The 18,915-nt window shown below is 49.6% G+C and overlaps 1 protein-coding gene and 1 long non-coding RNA gene across 2 annotated transcripts; one reads left to right on the top strand and one right to left on the bottom strand.

The window, feature by feature from the left end:
* Positions 1–6,714: 6,714 nt before the first annotated feature.
* Positions 6,715–18,915, bottom strand: MATN4 (matrilin 4). The gene is given in 9 exon segments (NM_001168565.1): positions 6,715–7,093; positions 7,176–7,283; positions 11,239–11,391; positions 11,491–11,904; positions 14,219–14,341; positions 14,434–14,556; positions 14,653–14,775; positions 17,555–18,124; positions 18,834–18,915. Coding segments are annotated over 9 exon segments (1,746 nt in total). The 5' UTR covers positions 18,907–18,915; the 3' UTR covers positions 6,715–7,034.
* Positions 8,149–12,009, top strand: LOC129052131 (uncharacterized). Its single transcript, XR_008516956.2, has 4 exons — positions 8,149–8,359; positions 9,789–9,926; positions 10,671–10,736; positions 11,273–12,009. It is a non-coding gene; the product is annotated as an uncharacterized LOC129052131 (long non-coding RNA).

Below are 18,915 nucleotides of genomic sequence, written 5' to 3' on the forward strand. Positions count from 1 at the left end.
AGCTAATTTTTGTATTTTTAGTAGAGATGAGATTTCACCACGTTGGTCAGGCTGGTCTTGAACTCCTGACCTCAGGTAATCCATCTGCCTCGGCCTCCCAAAGTGCTGGAATTAACAGGCATGAGCCACTGCCTAGCAGCTCTGTACAACTTACAGAGCATGTGCACGTTACCTGGTCTCATCTAGTCCTCCCCAAAGCCCTGAGAGAGAAGGGGGCAGGCAAGGGCAAGGCAGCCATACCTGCTGTGTTGCTAAGGGGAATGAGGGGTGCCCACCTCGCCGCAGCCTGCCATGCCCCAGTTACCCGGTCCCCACCACCTCTCCACCATCAGCTCCCACCACACTACCTCACCCACTGAATGCCAGCTCACAAGCCCTCTCTCCGCCCCAGAACTTCAAGCTTTGTTTACCCCTGAAGGCCCCCACATCTGCACTCTCTCCCTGTGGAACAATGGAAGGCTGCCTCCTTCTCAGACCTCAGTTCAAATTTCACCCCCTCAGGGCCTCTCCCTTGGCCACCTCACTTAATCACCTCTCCCCTTTCCAGGTGTCCTCTATACCTGTGATGAGTGACACAGTGGCCACAAACCACATGGGGCTATTTAAATCTAAATTATCTAAAATAGAATTTAAAATTCAGTTCCTTGGTCACATTAGTCACGTTGCAAGCATTCCATATATTGACTGCTATGTTGGACAGCAAGGATATAGAACCTTTCCACCATCATGGAAATCCTACGGACAGCACAGCCTCTCTACCCTTACTCAATTTCATCATCTTCCCAGCGATGATCACTAGTTGAAACCTTAGTCATTTACTTATTTGTTGTCTGCCCTCTCCTAGAACACAAGTTTCTTAAAGACAGTGTAGGACTCTCTTTTTTACCACTGAATCCCCAGTGTTTAGCACAGTACCTAACATATTCCCAAAGCAGGTATTCAAGAAACATTCACTGGGAAGGTATTTTGGGGGGCAACTGCCAAGATTAGGAATTGGAGTCCTGTAATAGGGAACAGGGGTCACTCAGATTATCTTGTTCATCTGGGAGAAAATACACCTTAGTTATTATCTGCATAGTGTAGTTAGTTAGTTGTTAGCTTTTTTCTGTCTATATCCTCTATTAATTTCCATCCTCATCTCAGCTGCTGGGAAGAACACACATGCCCTGGCTGCCTGGAGAGGGATGAACAGCGCAGTTCCATTCACCACTTCAGGAAAAAGAACCATCTTGGACCTGGGAAAGAGCAGAGCAAGGGATGAGGTGGGCTGGAGATGGGATTGTCCAGGGCAGGATGAAGAACAGAAACAAACAGTGGCTTATGGATCCGGGAGTTTTAAATGTGCTTGGGATACCCTAGAATGAAGAATCAGTGCCCAGCTCTGGACTGACACAGTCTGGACTTGAGTCTCTGCTCCACGGCTTATTTGCTGTGCAAATTACTTTCTGGGACTGGGTTTCTTTGTCTGCAAATTAAGAATAACAATATATTTTTCTAATTAAGATGGTTATGGGAATTAAATGGGTTCTTCATAAGTCCTTAGAATGTCAGGCCCTTAATATATGTTCTTTTTTATCACCTTTTCCAAAGCCCCAGGGCTGCCACTCACCTCCCATAACAAAAAAATTGCTTCCCAGCGGTTGCTCCTCATACCTCCCCTTCCAGCCTTCCCTCTCCTCTCCAGCACATGTCTCTGGACTAAAACTCTTGTGACTGAACCCGCCTTCTCTGCCCAGCCCCTGGTGACTCCTAACAAAGTTGTAATACTTGCCCTGGCATTCACATTTGCTTTCCCATTTGCTGTTTCTCAGCTTAGTTCCTCACATCCGCTAATGTGGGGCGCAAGGTCTAGTACACGCCCACACCCAAGATCCTGAGACCCTAGTCTGCTCCCCTGCCTGGTGGAGGACACTGAGCCCCTTGCCCAGCACTCATGTTCATCATCAGAAGCTTTGTGTCTCCTTTCTTCCTCTGATCGCTTGCGCAGTGTCACCCAGGAGCTGGGAGATACAAAGATTCCTGGGCCCCACTGCAGGATTTTTAACAGACCCTCAGGTGATTCATAAGTCCATGAAGTCTTGTGGGTTAGAACCACTAACCCACAAGCCCTTCTCATGGGATGCAGCATGATCCACCTGGGGGACTGAGGGCGACTGTCTTCTCCAGCCTCACCCTCCCCACATGCCCTTGAAAAGCCACTCGAGCCCTGTGCCCAGGAGCCCTCTCCTCCTTTATCATCTGGGGAATGTCTACCCTTCCTCGCTGGTGCAGCTCACTTGCCTCCTCCTCCAGGAAGCCTTCCTGGGCTCCATAAAGCTGAGCTGCTCATGCCATCCTCTGTGTATTTAACAGCAATTTGCTTTTCATTGTGTGATGTGCCCCAACTTCTTCACTGGGCCTGGGGATCTGAAGCCACGCCACTTCAAATGAGTGGGAGGGTGTGGAAAAAGGGCAAGTAACGGCCTGAAAAGAAAGGGGCCCTTCCTGATCATCCACTGTGCATGTTCACGTTCATCAATGACTTCGCTCTTTCCTTTTAACCTATGAGGTTGGCGTTGCCCACAGGTTTTTTGCTGTTGTTGTTATTGCTTTGTTTTTTGGTTTTGTTTCTTTGTTTTTCGTTTTTGAGATGGAGTCTCCCTCTGTCGCCCAGGTTGGAGTGCAGTGGCGCAATCTTGGCTCACTGCAACCTCCACCTCCTGGGTTCAAGCGATTCTCCTGCCTCAGCCTCCTGAGTAGCTGGGATTACAGGCACATGCCACCATACCCGGCTAATTTTTGTATTTTTAATAGAGATGGGGGTTCACCATGTTGGTCAGGCTGATCTTGAACTCCTGATCTTGTGATCCACCTGCCTCGACCCCCCAAAGTGCTTGGCATTACAGGTGTGAGCCACCATGCCTGGCCTGCTCACAGGTTTTACAAGAGGGGACACTGAGGCAAAAGCGTCCCATGGAGGCTGCGCTGCTGACGAATGGCAGAGCGGCTCCTGCCATTCACCTGCACCATATCTTGGGCTTTGCTTTGGTCTGCTCCGTAAACTTCCTGAAAAAGTTTTCTTTGAAAAAGTCCAAATTTGTCCCTAATAACTGAAGAGTAGAAATGTGAAATGGGCCTACTCTGGGATCAAGACCACCTGGGTTCAAACCGTAACTTGGAAGCTCTGGGCCTTGGGCAACTAACTGGCTTCTTTCAAGTTAGGTTTTCCCTTCTGTAGGTTGAGAGGTTTCAACAAGACAACACAGATGAAAGGCACAGCCTGGCCCCCAGCATGCGGGCCGGTGTTTGGTAATTGATAGTTTTCTCTCCTGTTTCACTATCCTAGGTCCAAAGAGCCAGAAGAGTAGACAGTCCTTGGAGACAGCAGCTGTGCCAGCTACAGAAATGGAGAGAGCTGTGAGCTAGAATAGAAGAAGAGAAAGGCCAAAAACCACGGAGAAACAGAGCCAGACAACACAGAGGTGAAATTCAGAAAGGGAGTCCAACACTTGGCTGAAGTTACAGGCCCTTCCTGCCCTGCACCTTCCCACCCAAGGCCATGCCTAGTTCATGTTACTAAGTCTAAGAAACAGCTCCAGAAGTGGCATCTCTGCTAACCACTAGGGAAGATACTGTCGTTTTTTAATGATTCAGACTCTCCAGGGAACCAAGAGGGCTGAGGGCGCTGAGTTCCCTCCACACACCTGGGCTCAGGACTCCTGCAATATGTACATGCTTTGTTCCTGATCTTAACAGGCTCTGAAAGCCACATAAACCCCTGCTTGCCTGGGCACCAAGAGACCCGGGCCCAGGGGTCTTTGTTCGGGCTCGGTGCCTTCTCCATTAAAGCTTTCTTGGCAGTGTTACTCTCCTCACACTGTTATTTGGGTTCTCACTTTCTGTTCTTGGGTTAATGGATGTTTGTTTTCCTGAATTCATGAGTCCTTTGTAAGTCTTCTATCCCATAACGTAAGATGGGGGTATAAACAAAGAAGCAACGGCTAGCTGAGCTTATGTGGGGCATGGTTAGGGAACAGGAATTCCCTGTATCCAGCAGGGTTAAGCGGATAGGAGGAAAGGGAAATGAGAGAAAGGAATCAAGAAGTGAGCAAGGGAACCAGTACCTATGAACACCAACACACACCTGGTAAGTAGCAGGGCTGGTCTTCAAATCCAGGACTATGGGGCCAATGCATGGGAACAGAAGCAGCTGGTAGACCTCGGTGGTGGGGCTGCCAGAGTGGGGGAATTAAGGGAGAAGGACAGGCTCTGCAGCCCAAGTGCCAGATGCCAAGGGCCTGCAAAGGCTCTAGGACCCAGCTCCAAATCAGAGCTCCAGGCGCCATCCAGTGGCCACTAAGGAGACTGCAAGAGAAAAGAGCACGAGAAAAGAAACCCCAGAGAAGCCAGTGCCCGCCAGCTCCAGGGAAGAGGAACGGAAGGAACCTGGCCTTTGCCCTCAGTGCCCCCTATCAGTTGACTACCCTGCTCCAGTTTGACCTCCCCACCAGGCTTCTTCCTGGTGCAACTGATGTTTTCTCTCTGTGTGACCTTGGGCGGGCAACTCTGGCCTCTAGGCCTCAGTTTTCCCAACTGTAAAATGAATGGTAAGGCAAGGTGAGGTCACATGCCAAGTCCATAGGTCTTTAGCTCATCTGATCCTCATGGCCAGGTAAGATGATCATTCCCATCCCTCCATACTCCAGTCCCTCCTGACCACGCACAGTTCATGCTTCACTCACCTGAAAACTCCTCCATGGCTTCCTGCGGAAATTCCAGCCACTGTTTAAGGATCACCTCTCCAGGATTTCTCCCTCCTTTCATCTGAAGTTCCCTCTCTCTGCTACAGTCAGGTGGACCTCAGCCCTTCTAGCCCGGAGCTTCCTCAGCTCAAGAGTTTTTCTCAATCGTCAGTTTCTCCCTCTTCACTAAGCCTAGCAAGGTGCCCGGCACAGAGTGCTTAAGAGCAGCTGCTCTGAAGTCAGTCAGCCTGGCTTCAAGCCCCATGTGGTAGGCAGAATGGCCTTCCCCACAAAGATGTACACATTTTAATCCCCAGCACCTGTGTTTTCATGTCACATGACAAAAGGGACTTTGCAGATGTGGTTAAGATAGAGAGCTTGAGGCCGGGCACGGTGGCTCATGCCTGTAATCCCAGTGCTTTGGGAGGCTGAGGCAGGCGGATCATTTGAGGTCGGAAGTTCAAGACCAGCCTGACTAACATAGAGAAACTCTGTTTCTACTAAAAATACAAAAAATTAGCTGGGAGTGGTGGCACACGCCTGTAATCCCAGCTACTCAGGAGGCTGAGGCAGGAGAATCGCTTGAACCCAGGAGGCGGAGGTTGCAGTGAAAAGAGATCGCGCCATTGCACTCCAGCCTGGGCAACAAGAGCAAAAACTCCGTCTCAAAAAAAAAAAAAAAAAGATAGCTTGAGATGGGATTATCTTTGGTTATCAAGGTCATGCCAATATAAACAGAAGGGTCCTTATAAGACAGAGACGGGAAGGTCAGAGTCAGAGAAAGAGATGTACTGATGGAAACTGAGTCTGAAGTGATGTAGGGCCATGACCCAAGGAATTCAGGTAGCCTCTAGAAGCTGGAAAAGGCCAGGAAACAAAAGCCTCTAGAAGGAATAAAGCCTTGCCAACACATCTTAGACTTCTGACCTAAAAACTGTAAGGTAATAAATGTGTGTTTTTAGCCACTCAACTTGTGGTAACTTATTAGAGCAGCCATAGGAAACATCCTGGTTCAGCTTCGTACTGGTTATGTTACTGTTGGAAACTTAACCTTTCTATGCCTCAGTGTCCTCATCTGTAAAATGGGGATGATAAAGGCAATGATTCTAATTTCACAAGGTGGTTGCAAGTATAAAATGAAAATACCTGCAAATCAGTTACAATAATGCCCAACACTAAATATGTTAGCTGTTACTATAAGAATAGTTAATAGCTACCATTAATTGAGGGTCTGATAGGTACCAGGCACAGCGTCACATGCCTTAGAAGAATGTCCTTGATTCTCCCCATCACGCTTGGGGGTAACAATTCCAGTCTCCACTTTGCAGATGAGGAAACAAACACAAAATAATTTTCCCCAAATCACTCTAGGACTGGAAGCATTTTAAACTTCGTGGTTTCTTACATGCACCTGGGAAATGGTACTGGTTTGTGTTCTTTGCTGATAGAGGTGTTTTGGGAGGGGTTGATAGGAAGGCCACAGGCTGGGCAGACAGGGGTCCTAGCTGATACCTCCTTCTCTTCCTACCTAGTGCAGGAGAGAGTTAAAATCGGGCAAAGCTCATCTATCCACTGCCACCCCATCCATTTAGGGGTTCAATTACTGCCTCTCACTTTCCCACCAACCCCACCCCCGCCCCGCACCCCTCACCAGCGCTCAGTCCCAGCAGCTTTTGAGCCAGATTTAGGGGCACCATGGGATAGGCCTGGCCGGAGAGCGAAGCGTTCAATCCACTGGGGAATGGGGTGGCGCAGACTTGCTCAGACCCCAAGGATTCCTGTTGAGCCCCCTCCCTTCTCGCAGCCTGCATAAGGAGCCATCTGTTCTCAGCTGAATAAACAAGCGGGGGAAGCAGCGCCGGGTCTCCTGCCCCCGAGCCCGACCCCCGCACAATGCGCCTTTCTCCAAGGAGACGCCGCCCGGGCGCCGCAAGAGCGCGCTCCGTCTGGCTTCCCCTCCCCAAGGCGGCGCAGCAAGACCCAAAAACGGACCCCGTGGAAATCAGGTTTTTTAATTTTTTTAAGAACACAAACAAGAAATCCAACAAAGAACTGAGCGCAGCACGCGGCAAGGGCGTGCCGGTCTAGCACGTGCCCCTTCCCTCACCACCCGCTATCCCCCTGACGCCTCAGTCCGCCTAATGGTCCGGGCGAGGCCAGCTCAGCTCAGTGCCGGAAGCCCGCCAGCGCCTCTGCCCCGACAGCCCAAGCCGGACGGGCCCAGGTTCTGCCTGGCCCCGGCGCACCGATGGCGCGCAAGGGGCACCGTCCGTGGTGCCGCGCCCCAGCCCGCGTCTGGGCCGCCCGTGGCCCTCACTTCTGGTTGGCCAGCTGGTTCTCCAGATCCTCCAGGCGCGCCGTCAGCTGGGCCAGTGAGCGGTTAAGGAGGCCGTTGGGGTTCGCCGAGGTCCCTTTACTTTCCCTCCAGCCCGCGCCACCAGCCCCAAAGGATATGGTTCAGCGTCAGGCTCTCGAGCGCCCCCAGCGTGCGGCCCTGGAACTCCACGAGGCTTTCGCATTCGCATGGGCTCCGAAGCTCTGTCCCTGCGCTGATACCCTCCTCTGCAAGCCGGACACAGAGGGTCAGGGGGATGAGAAATTGCGCTAGCTTTGGCCCTCTGATTTCCCTGCACTGGGCCTATGGTTGAGTATATGGGCTTTGGATTTAGAGAGACCTGGGCTGAGTCCCAAGCTAAGTAGCTGTGAGATACTGAAAAACTCACTAACCTTTCTAAGCTCAGTTTCCTCATCTATAAAATGGATATAATGAAAGAATGTATGCATTAGTGGCTTCGAGGATCCATTCACCTGTGTATGTGTGTGTGTGTGTGTGTGTGTGTACGTGTGCGTGTGTGTGCGCTCGCGCACAACTTACAAGACTGTTTCTCAAAACTTAATGCTCATTGGAATCATCAGGAGAGCTTGTTAAAATATAGATTCTGATTCAGAATGGAGAAGGAGCTCAGAAGGTACATTTCTAACAAGCTCCCAAATGATGCTGATGCTCCTGGTCTGCGGACCACACTTTGTGTAGCACTCTCCAAATAAAATTTTATGCAATGATGAAAGTGTTCTACATCTGCCCTGTCCAAAGCAGTAGCTACAAGCCACATGTGGCTGTTTAACACTTCAAATGTGACTGGTGCTACTAAAGGACTAAAATGTATTTTATTTTAATCAATTGTAATTAAATAGGTACTGCCTACCTTTTTGAAAAAGCACAGATCTAGAACACTGCCTGGTTTAAGTAAATACTTTACAGCAGGGGTCCCCAATCCCCAGGTCATGGACCAGTACCAGCACATTACATGGACCAGTACCAGCCCATGGCCTGTTAGGAACTGGGCCACACAGCAGGAGGTGAGCAGCCAGCATGCAAGGAAGCTTCATCTGTATTTATAGCCGCTCCTCATTGCTCCTATTACAACCTGAGCTCCTTTCCTGTCAGATCAGTGGCATTGTTAGATTCTCATGAGAGCACAAACCCTATTGTAAACTGTGCATGTGAGGGATCTAGGTTGCAGGCTTCTTATGAAAATCTAATGCCTGATGATCTGTCAGTGTCTCCTATCACCCACAGATGGGACCATCTAGCTGCAGGAAAACAAGCTGAGGGCTCCCACTGATTATACATTATGGTGAGTTGTATAATTATTTCATTGTATATTACAATGTAATAGTAGAAATAAAGTGCACAATAAATGTAATGTGCTTGAATCATCCCAAAACCATCCTCCCCACCACCATCGTGGAAAAATTGTCTTCCATAAAACCACTGCCTGGTGCCAAAAAGGTTGGGAACCACTGCTTTTTAGTGGATTTCAACTAGACCAGTGATTCTCAAAGAGTGGTCCTTGGACCAGCAGCATCAGCATCATGTAGGAATTTATCAAAAATGCTAATGATCAGACAACACCCCAGACTTGCTGAATTAGAAAATCTAGAGTTGAAGCCCAGCAATTTGTGTTTGTTTTTGTTTTGTTTTTTGAGCTCTGTCGCCCAGGCTGGAGTGCAGTGGCACAATCTCGGCTCCCTGCAACCTCTGCCTCCTGGGTTCAAGTGATTCTCCTGCCTCAGCCTCCCGAGTAGCTGGGATTACAGGTGTGTGCCACCATGCCCTGCTAATTTTTTGTATTTTTAGTAGAGATGGGGTTTCACTGTGTTAGCCAGGATGGTCTCGATCTTGGCTCACTGCAACCTCTGCCTCCTGGGTTCAAGTGATTCTCCTGCCTCGGCCTCCCAAAGTGCTGGAATTACAGCTGTGAGCCATCGTGCCCAGCCACAATTTGTGTTTTTAAAGTCCCACCAGGTGATTCTGGTGTGACCTAATCTTTAGGAACCACTGATCCTGATCCAACTCTATCTCCCCACACATCAACATCTTGGGGGTTGGGCGGGAGGCCTTACAATTAAAACTGGCACATTTTTTCTTAGCAGTACATAAAATAGTGGTGAATCTTAAAATGAATGGTATCTTAGATTCACTGAAATTCTATAAGCATGTGCCATTGTTAAGATTACAGGGAGGCCAGGCGCGGTAGCTCACACCTGTAATCCCAGCATTTTGGGAGGCCGAGGTGGGTGGATCACGAGGTCAGGAGATCAAGACCATCCTGGCTAACACGGTGAAACCCCATCTCTACTAAAACTAGAAAAAATTAGCCGGGCGTGGTGGCATGTGCCTGTTGTCCCAGCTACTCAAGAGGCTGAGGCAGGAGAATCGCTTGAACCTGGGAGGCAGAGGTTGCAGTAAGCCGAGATCGCACCACTGCACTCTAGCCTGGGTGACAGAGCGAGACTCCATCTCAAAAAAAAAACAAAACAAAACAAAAAGATTACAGGGAGTGACATAGAAAAAAAATGCTACAACAAATTACCTTAGGAAAAAAAAGAAAAAGGATTATAGGTGGTGAAATAATAAGCACAATGCCTGACATTTAAACTTTGAAAACACTGCCGTAATGATTTAAAAGTTGTCTCTTCATCTTAGTCTTATATGTACTATGAACAAACTGCTGGAATCCAGCAAAGACCCCTAACTTCACAGATTTGTTTCTCTAAACAAAGGGTTGGAGACAAGGAACAGTCATACCGCCAATTGGTAAAGAGCTTCAGCAACAAAACCCAGACTTCTCTTAGAACTCTAGAGCTAGAGGTAACCTTGGGCAGCCAGTGCCTCTCCTGTTACAGAAGAGAAAAGTTAAGGTAGGTGTGGGGGTAAGTGACTCATCCAAAGTCACACTGCAGGGCCCATAAGAGTCACACAGGAAGAGCTCTGAAAGAGCCCCTAATCTGAAAGAGCCACAATAATTAGAATTAGCTGGGAGCGGGGAGGGAAGGAGAGTTGGGGGAAGGAGTGTATATGTATATACATGCACATGCATGTGCGTGCACACACACACATATATTATATAATATAGCATATATGGTATATTATATATACTTTTTTTGAGACAGGGTCTCACTCTGTCACCAGGCTGGAGTGCAGTGGTACAATCTCGGCTCACTGCAACCTCCACCTCCCAGGTTCAAGCGATTCTCCTGCCTCAGTGCCCACTACCTTGCCCGGATAATTTTTGTATTTTTTTGGTAAAGACAGGGTTTCACCATGTGGCCAAGGATGGTCTCGAACTCCTGATCTCAAGTGATCCACCCGCCTCAGCCTCCCAGAGTGCTGGGATTACAGGTGTGAGCCACTGTGCCCAGCCCCCCTGCATATATTAAAAAAAAAAAAAAAAAAAAAAAAAAAAGACAGATTCTCCAGACCCAGACCAGCCCTACTTAGTCTGTTTCTGGAGATGGAGTCTGATAAACTGGAAGAAGAGTCACATCTTAAGCCTGGGCTAGTGTCTAAAGTCTCTAGGGTAAAAGTTACCCTGGAGACATTCCCTATATCACCTAGAGCACAGTACACTACACACGATTCAAGAGCCCCCTTCTCCTCCACAGGTAGATTTAGTCTCTTTTTCCTCAGCTGAGCACCAGATGATGAAGTAGAGGGATTGCACTTATGAGGTATGTTGTCCCCACTAAAAAAAAAAAAAAAAAAGTCTTTGCATACTTAAAATATATTCAGTCCTGCCACTTTGCCAAGTTCATAAGGTTGAATTCTAACAAGTTCAGGGGATATATGCTGTGGCTCCACTTGCAAATGCTGTCTGGTGTGCCTTCAAAAAAATTTCCCAAATTATTCTGAACCTCCACTGATTTGGGGGACAGGTAGCCTAGTCTAGGATTTCTTAGACTTTAATATGCTTACAAATCACCTGAGAATCTTGTCGAAGTGCAAATTCTGATTCATTCGGTCTGGAGAGCACCAGAAATGCTTCAGTTCTAAGAAGCTACAGGGTGACCGCCCTGCCGCTAGCCTGCGGACCACATTTGGAGTAGCAAAGCTCTGTCTAGTGAGCCCAACCTCTGGCTATAACTACAAAGGGGGTAGGGAGTGAATAGGAAGGGGAGATATCAGAGGGCGGGCAATGAGAGAGAGGAGGACCCCCGAGAGAGATGCGCTCACCTGGACAGATGCTGCCTCTGAGGTTCTCCAGCAGGTGCGTCATGGTGCCGAAGTCTGGGGCGTAGGACACGTGCAGTTCCGCTGGCTTCGAGGCGATCTCACGCAGCTCCGCCTCCACCGCCTTGCCCACGCCCACGGCGTACATGACGATGCCTGCAAGGCCGGGGTCTCAGAGGGTGCCCCAGGCCTCGGGAAAGCTGCCTCCCAGCGTATGACCCAACCCCAGTCCACTGTGTTCCATGCCAAGCCCACCTTCCTCCTTGGCGCGCGCTGCCCACACCGAGATGTCATCCTGGGAGCGGCCATCCGTGAAGACCAGGCCAACGCGAGGCACGTTGAGGGCACGGGGCCGTGCACCCTGTGCCTCGGAGAAGCTGTGCTCCACCATGTGCCGCAACGCCAGCCCTGTCATGGTGCCGCGTTCCATGTACTCCACAGCCAGGACCGCCTGCTTCACCTCGGCTGCGGTGCCGTAGCGACCCAGAGGGAACTCGGTGCGCACGCGGCTCGAGAACTGCACCAGCCCCACGCGCGTGCCCTCGGGGGACACATCTAGGAAGTCCACAATCTGATTCACGAAGCGCTTCACTAGCTCGAAGTTTTGTGGGCGCACGCTCTTGGAGCCATCAACCAGCAGAACAAGGTCCACGTGGCCTTCCCGGCACCCTGCGCAGCCAGAAAAGCTCGAATTGAGGGACCAGATTCTGGACTGGCAGCAGCTGTCTATCCATCTAGTAGTTCATTCGTAAACATGTATTATATAACAGACAACATTTCCTGAGTCCTTCCTGTGCCAGGCAGTGTGCTAAATGATAATAATTATCACCATCATCATCACCATCGTCACCATCATCATCATCATCGCCCTTGACATTTACTCAGTGCTTAGAACAAACCACTGTGCTAAAAGCATCTTTTTAAACAACAATCATATAATGACCACAATAACTACCATTTATTGATCATCTACTATGTATCAGGCACACTTTTAAGCACTGTACCAGTATTAACAATAATAACAAAAACATTATTTACCGACAGTTTACCATGTGCCAGGTACTGGGTGAAGTGCTTATATATATTCTCAATTCTCCCAATAAGCTTGAGTATTGTCCCCATTTTCTATGACCTGAGGTTCTGATGGATAAAGTGATTGCCCCAGATTTCATAGCTAGTACTGACTGAGCCAAGACATGAAGCCAGGTCCATCTGACTCCAAAACCCATGCTCCTGAATGACTCTACAATGTCACCTCCCCTATTCTGAGCCGGGGAAGTTGCTAGAACCAAAATGTGGTGTGTGTTGGCATGGGGAGGTTTTCAAAGGTTTTGAAAGAATTAAAACATAATCCTGATCCATGAGGACAGAGCAGAGCAAGTCAGACATGCCATATGCTCTGGTCAAGGAAAGTGCTAGAAGAGAAGAACATACAAGGACCCCAAGGTAGGAATAGTGTGTTCTTCCTGGAGTTGTTAAGGAAGGCTGCATGGAGGTGATGGCATTCTTTCTGATCTTTGTTATGAACTGAATGAGTGTGTTTCCCAAAATTCATTTGTTGAAACCCTACGCCTTAATGTGGTAGTCTTGGGAGGTGAGATCTTTGGAGGTAATTAGGATTAGATGAGGACATGACGGTACAGCGCTTATGAGTAAAATTACTTTCCTTATAAGAGTCTGAAGAGGTCAGGCATGGTGGCTCCCAGCACTTTGGGAGGCTGAGGCGGGCAGATCACTTGAGGTTAGGAGTTCAAGACCAGCCTGGCTGAGATGGCAAAACCCCATCTCCACTAAAAATACAAAAATTAGCCAGGCATGGTGGGGCACACCTGTAGTCTCAGCTACTCCGGAGGCTGTAACAGGAGAATCAGTTGAGCCCCAGAGGCAGAGGTTGCAGTGAGCCGACATCGTGCCACTGCACTCCAGCCCAAGAAACAGAGGGAGACTCGGTCTCAAAAAAAAAAAAAAAAGTCTGAAGAGGGCTTGCTTCCTGTCTTTGCCATGTGAGGACACAGCAAGAAGATTAGTGTGTGTGTGTGTGTGTGTGTGTGTGTGTGTGTGTGTGTGTAGGTGTGTGTGTGTGTTGGCGTGGGGAGGCTTTGAAAGGTGTGCCATCTAAGAATCAGAAAACAGCCTTCATTAGACACCATATCTGCTGGCACCTTGGTCTTGGACTCCTCAGCCTCCAGAATTGTGAAAAGTAAATGTTGTTTAAGCCACCTAGTCTACGGTACTTTGATATAGCAGCCTGAATGAACTAAGACAGTCTTGAAACATCAGTAGGAGTTTGCCAAGGAAGTAAGGGACAGTCTAGAAGGTAGGATGCAGCACGTGCAGAGGCTTCGGATCTGGGGAGTTCCTGACACATCCAGGGAGGAGCAGGCCAGTAAGACGGAAATGTTCAAGTGTGGCAGGAGATGGGGAGATGGAGTTGGCTGAAGCTAGATCGTGATGACCTAAGGCAGTGGTTTCAAAATTTTTATCACAGCCCACAGTAAAAATAATAATAATGACAATACATCATGAGACATTTCACATAGAACTAAAGTTTCAGAAATAATATAACTCTTTCTACAGGCAGTAAACTCTATATTGTCTTCCACTCTTTATTTTTTTTTAATGTTGGTTGTAACCCAGTAATTTGATTTCATTATTCATTAATGTGGTTCTGCTCACCATTTGAAATACTTAGGGGTAAGTCATTTGATCTTTCTTCTGTAGGCATTGGTGAGCCACAGAAAGCTTGCGCACAAAGGAGGAATGTGATCAAATATGTATTTTTTAAATTAACATTGACAGCAGAGTAGAGGATTGTAGGAAAGAGATAGAGGCAGGGAATGGCATACCCTCCAATGTCACCCCCATAACACACACACACATTCACACCACAGCCTAGGGGCCACAGCAATGGCAAAGTCAAGGACAGTCCGAATGTGGGCAATGGGGCAGAAGCCAACAGAACACCCTCTCGCCCATCACTCACGGTTGCAGCTCTTGCCATCTGCCTGAAGTTGCCGCCCCTCGGGGCACAGGCAGCGGTAGGAGAGGCCCTCACTCACACACTGGAACTCACAGCCATGATCCACACCATTGCAAAGGTCCCGGACTGAAAGGAGAGACAGGTCAGGATGAGTCAGGATGGACCCCACCAGCTAAGATCTCTTACCCCTCCCACAAATGTAGGAGAGCCCTCCTCACCCTGACAGCTCCTCCCATCAGGCTGCAAGTCATGGCCCTCTCTGCAGTGGCACTGTGGCCCACCAGGGGTGCTAACACACTCATGCTGACAGCTATGGTTCCCAAAGCTGCAGTAGTCAATGGCTGGCAGGAGGGAAGAAACAGCAAGATATTGCCTCTGATTGGAGCCCTTGGAGGCCACAGTCCAGGGTGTGGTGGGAGGGCGGGGGTGTTGCTCACCTCTGCAGCTCCTCTGGTCCTGCTGGAGTACAAAGCCAACTTGGCAGCGACAGAAATAGGAGCCTGGGGAATTGACACAGTGGTGCTCACATCCATGGGTCCCTTCAGCACACAGATCAATGGCTGAGGAAGAGATGGGGTCAGTCTATGCCCAGGGCTGCCCTTCTCAGCTCTGGTAGCACAACCACCTGAGGAAATTTTTAAGAATACCTACACCTGGGCCCCAACCCCAAAAATCCTGACCTAATTAGTCAGGGCCCCTGTCCTCAAGTTGCTCTCTGACTTACAGAGCACAGGTTTGGCCACTTTACCTACTTGAGCCTCCATTTTTCTATTTGCAAAATGGGAATATAATGGAAGAGAGTGATTGCTATTCACAGCTTCCTTCTGTGGAAGATGGGGAACTATTGCCCTGTTGAGCATATTGATGGTCTGGATAGGCAAAGATGGCCGAGAGCTGGACTGGAGAGAAGATAATTACCCTGTATAAAAAAGTGAGTATTTGAGGTTCCTGGAAAGGAGATGAGAGTGGAGAGAGAAAAAAAAATTTAAAAAGAACAAGAGAGCCAGTATGAAGATGAGTAACTCTGTGGGTTGAGGCTGCCCGTGAAAAATCCCTTGTACTAGGCTGACTGAGGACTTTTAGAAACAAAGCTATCTAATATTCAATTATAATGAGTTTTTCGTGTGTGTGTGTGCGCGCTGTGAGTTACTTAGCACATACACACTTGTGTATGCCCCTGCATACACAAGTGTGTAAACCAAAGAAGAGGTTAATTAACATGCATGGAACAAGAACAGCATGTGCAGGGTTGAGAAATGAGAGAGGATCCATAAATCAAATGAATTTAGCAGAGGCTCACAGCAAGAGGTGACCACCAGAATGTAAGCACTTGGAGGATTTCCAGAGGTCTTGGAGAGGGATTTGAATGTTAAACATTCAAATCAGAGTTCAAGCCAACTTTTAGTTTCTAGAAACAAGAAGACCCCAGCTGACATCTGGGTTATTGGGATTACATTATTTCTTTTTCCAGGTTGTTGTGAGGCTGAGATATAATAATGTGTGTAATGCTCCTAGCACAATGTCTAATGCTAACTTGGTACTCAGTAAAAAACCCAATTGAATAAGCAAGGTATTCTATGCCATAGCTTTTCAGAAGACACAAATGAAGAACCAGCTCACACCTGTAATCCCAACACTTTGAGGGGCCAAGGCAGGAGGATCTCTTGAGCCCAGGAGTGGGAGACCAGCCTAGGCGACATAGCAAGGCCCTTTCTCTTAAAAAGAGAGAGTCTTGAAAGATTTGCAAAGGCAGAGGGGAGCGGCAAGGGCAGCTCAGGTGAGCAGCACACAAAGAGCTGAGGTGCAGAGTCAAGAATGGGTGGCATGAGGGGGGAGACCCACCTAACTGAAGACCCCCCAACAGTATCTAAGAAGAAAAACTGTAAGGATGTGCCTATAAGAAGACAGAAATGACCGGGCACAGTGGCTCACACCTGTAATCCCAGCACTTTGGGAGGCCAAGGCAGGCAGATCACTTGAGGTCAGGAGGAGTTCGAGATCAGCCTAGCCAACATGGTGAAACCCCATCTCTACAAAAAATACAAAAAATAGCTGGGTGTGGTGGTGGGCGCCTGTAATCCCAGCTACTTGGGAGGCTGAGGCACAAGAATCACTTGAACCCGGGAGGCAGAGGTTGCAGTGAGCCAAGATTGCACCATTGCACTCCAGCTTGGGCAACAGAGCAAGACTCTGTCTCCAAAAAAAAAAAAGAGAGGGAGACAAAAGAAAAGAAAAAGAAAACAGAAACAAGTTTGGGAGGTGGATTGGAGACTAGCCTGAAAACAGGGAGAAAGAGGGCAGAAAGCACACTGAACTGTAGGCTCCCACCAGGGACTTGTGTGACCCCAGGCAATACCTTTCTTTCTTAGGCCTGTAAAGTGATGGAGGTGTGCTGTTACTGCCAAAGGCCCTTCCAGACTCATTGGTCTGATGTTGGGGCAATGGAGAGCCAAAGAAGGTTCAGGAGCAGTGAGACTGCAGGACAGGGGTAGCTCTCACCCAAACAGCTCTTGTTATCGGCTGCGAGTTTGTAGCCCAGGTTGCAGGCGCAGTGGAACATGCCCCGGGCATTGACACATTGGTGCTGGCAACCATGTCCCCCCTCAGCACACTGGTCCTTCCCTGAGGACACACAGGACTAGAATCAGTAGGGAACAGATGGGCAGAAGCCTCCAACAAGAGAGAGCTGGATGGGGATGGGGTCAGAGGCAGGCATTACCCTCAAATGGCTTTCAGAAGGAAATCACTAATTTGAGAGGGGCTGTACCAAGGGAGAGGGCTTAGGGAAAGAATAAGGCTTAAGGAGCCCCTGTGAGTAGGCTCAGAAGAGGAGGCACCCAATTAGACACGTCAGTGGGCTAGGACAGGACTACACAGGGGCAGGAGTGGGTAGGGAGGCGGAGAGGTGCTAAGTTGAGGTGGGCAGAATAAACTCAAAACGGTCACTAGAACAGATCTTGCAGCATTTGTGGGAGGAGCTAAGATGATAATGGAAGAAGCCATCCCCATGTGGGAGGGCCACGACTCTTTGGAGCAGCCGATCCCTCTTAGCTTTGAGAATCACTGGTTCCTTGTGTGCAGGGGGTTGGTGCTGGAGTTTGACATTAAGCCTGTGGTAAGCTGTGGCGGGCAGGGCAAGAAACTATAGGTTGCTCCTTGTTGATAGAGCCTGAGCAGAAGTGGTCAGAGCTGAAATCTGACACAGCCTGTGGTAGGTCAGGGCAACTCTACCTGGAAATCGCTGGGCCACCCCACGGGATGGGATTTACTATGGTGGGAAAGGAATCCAAGTATTTGGATTGAGAGTTCGAGCTTCACTCCAGCACCCTCCTAACTCACCACACAGCCGGCTCTGGAACTGCAGGCCGAACTCCTGGATGAGGTCGAAGGACTCTACGAGGAAGACGTGCTCGTCTAGCGGGGGCGATGCCATGGCGCGCAGGGAGCCCACGTCCGCGCGCTGCACCCCCACCGCGTAAATTTCAATGCCGCGGGCGCGCGCCTGTGCCGCCACCTCGGCCACGCGGTCCTGGGGCCGCCCGTCTGTCACGATGACAGCGACACGCGGCACGCGCTCCTCCGGGGGTCGCGCGCCCTCGGCCACGCTGAAGGCCACGTTCATGGCGTACTGGATTGCCAGTCCCGTCATGGTGCCTTGCGCCAGCGGCACCAGGTCGCGGATGGCGCGCTCCATGTCCTCGCGGCGCGAGAACGCGCGGAGAGGGAAGACGCTCTGCACTTGACTCGAATACTGGATCACGCCAACGCGCGTAGCGTTGGGACCCACGTTCAGGCCTCGGAGGAGGCCCATGAGGAACTGCCGCATGGTCTCGAACTCGAAAGGGCGCACGCTGCGGGAGCTGTCAATCACGAACACCAGATCCAGGGGCCCAGTGTGACACCTGGGACCTGCGGGGAGATCAGGGAGGACTCTCCTAGGTCAGCAAAGCCTCACCTCCGAGGAGACCCCAGGGAAACCCAGGGGAAATGCCGCTATGCCGACATAATAGCGCCCAGCACAGCAAACGCAGATTAGACAGATGCACTCGCCCGGCATGTGCCTAGCACTTGGGCTAGGAGATTTCACAAATTCCCTCATCTTACAGCTCTGAGGGCTATTCTGAGGCGGTATTACCCATTGACGAGGGGGCAAGGAAGCGTCGCAAACTCAAAGCCTGCAGGGACCAGGCAGGGAACATGGATGAACCGGTTGGGTTAGGACAGCGGAGACCCAAAGAGCCCCTATCACTCCTAAATTGGGCAGGCAGCTCCATCCAAATGCTGCCATGCCCCTGCGAATTGGAGGTTAGCAGATCCCTGGTTTTTCAAGGGAAGTACTAAACAGGGATTTTTATGTAAAATTTCCTGGTTTTTCCATGTTTTCAAATAATTTTTCCAAATTAAACACCCCATGGGCAGTTCTGCATGCGCCCAAAACTAAGCCACATCCTACAGATGAAGAAACTGAGGCCCAGAAAGGTGAAGTGGGGAATTTAAACCCAGTCCCATATGTTCCAAAGCCCTTGCTTCCCTCTCCCCAGCAGGAGGAGCTGGCTGCAGAGGGAGGACCTGCTTCCGCTCCCCTCCTCCCACTGGTGAGGGCTAGGCCCCAGTTCACCTGCCAACTGGAGCTGGGTTTCCCAGGGCTGAAGAAGGAGCAGCAACAGGGGCCAGCAAAGAAGGCCTCTCATGGCGCTTGG

This window comes from Pongo abelii, chromosome 21 (genome assembly GCF_028885655.2).
Source record: "Pongo abelii isolate AG06213 chromosome 21, NHGRI_mPonAbe1-v2.0_pri, whole genome shotgun sequence".
Lineage (NCBI taxonomy): Eukaryota > Metazoa > Chordata > Mammalia > Primates > Hominidae > Pongo > Pongo abelii.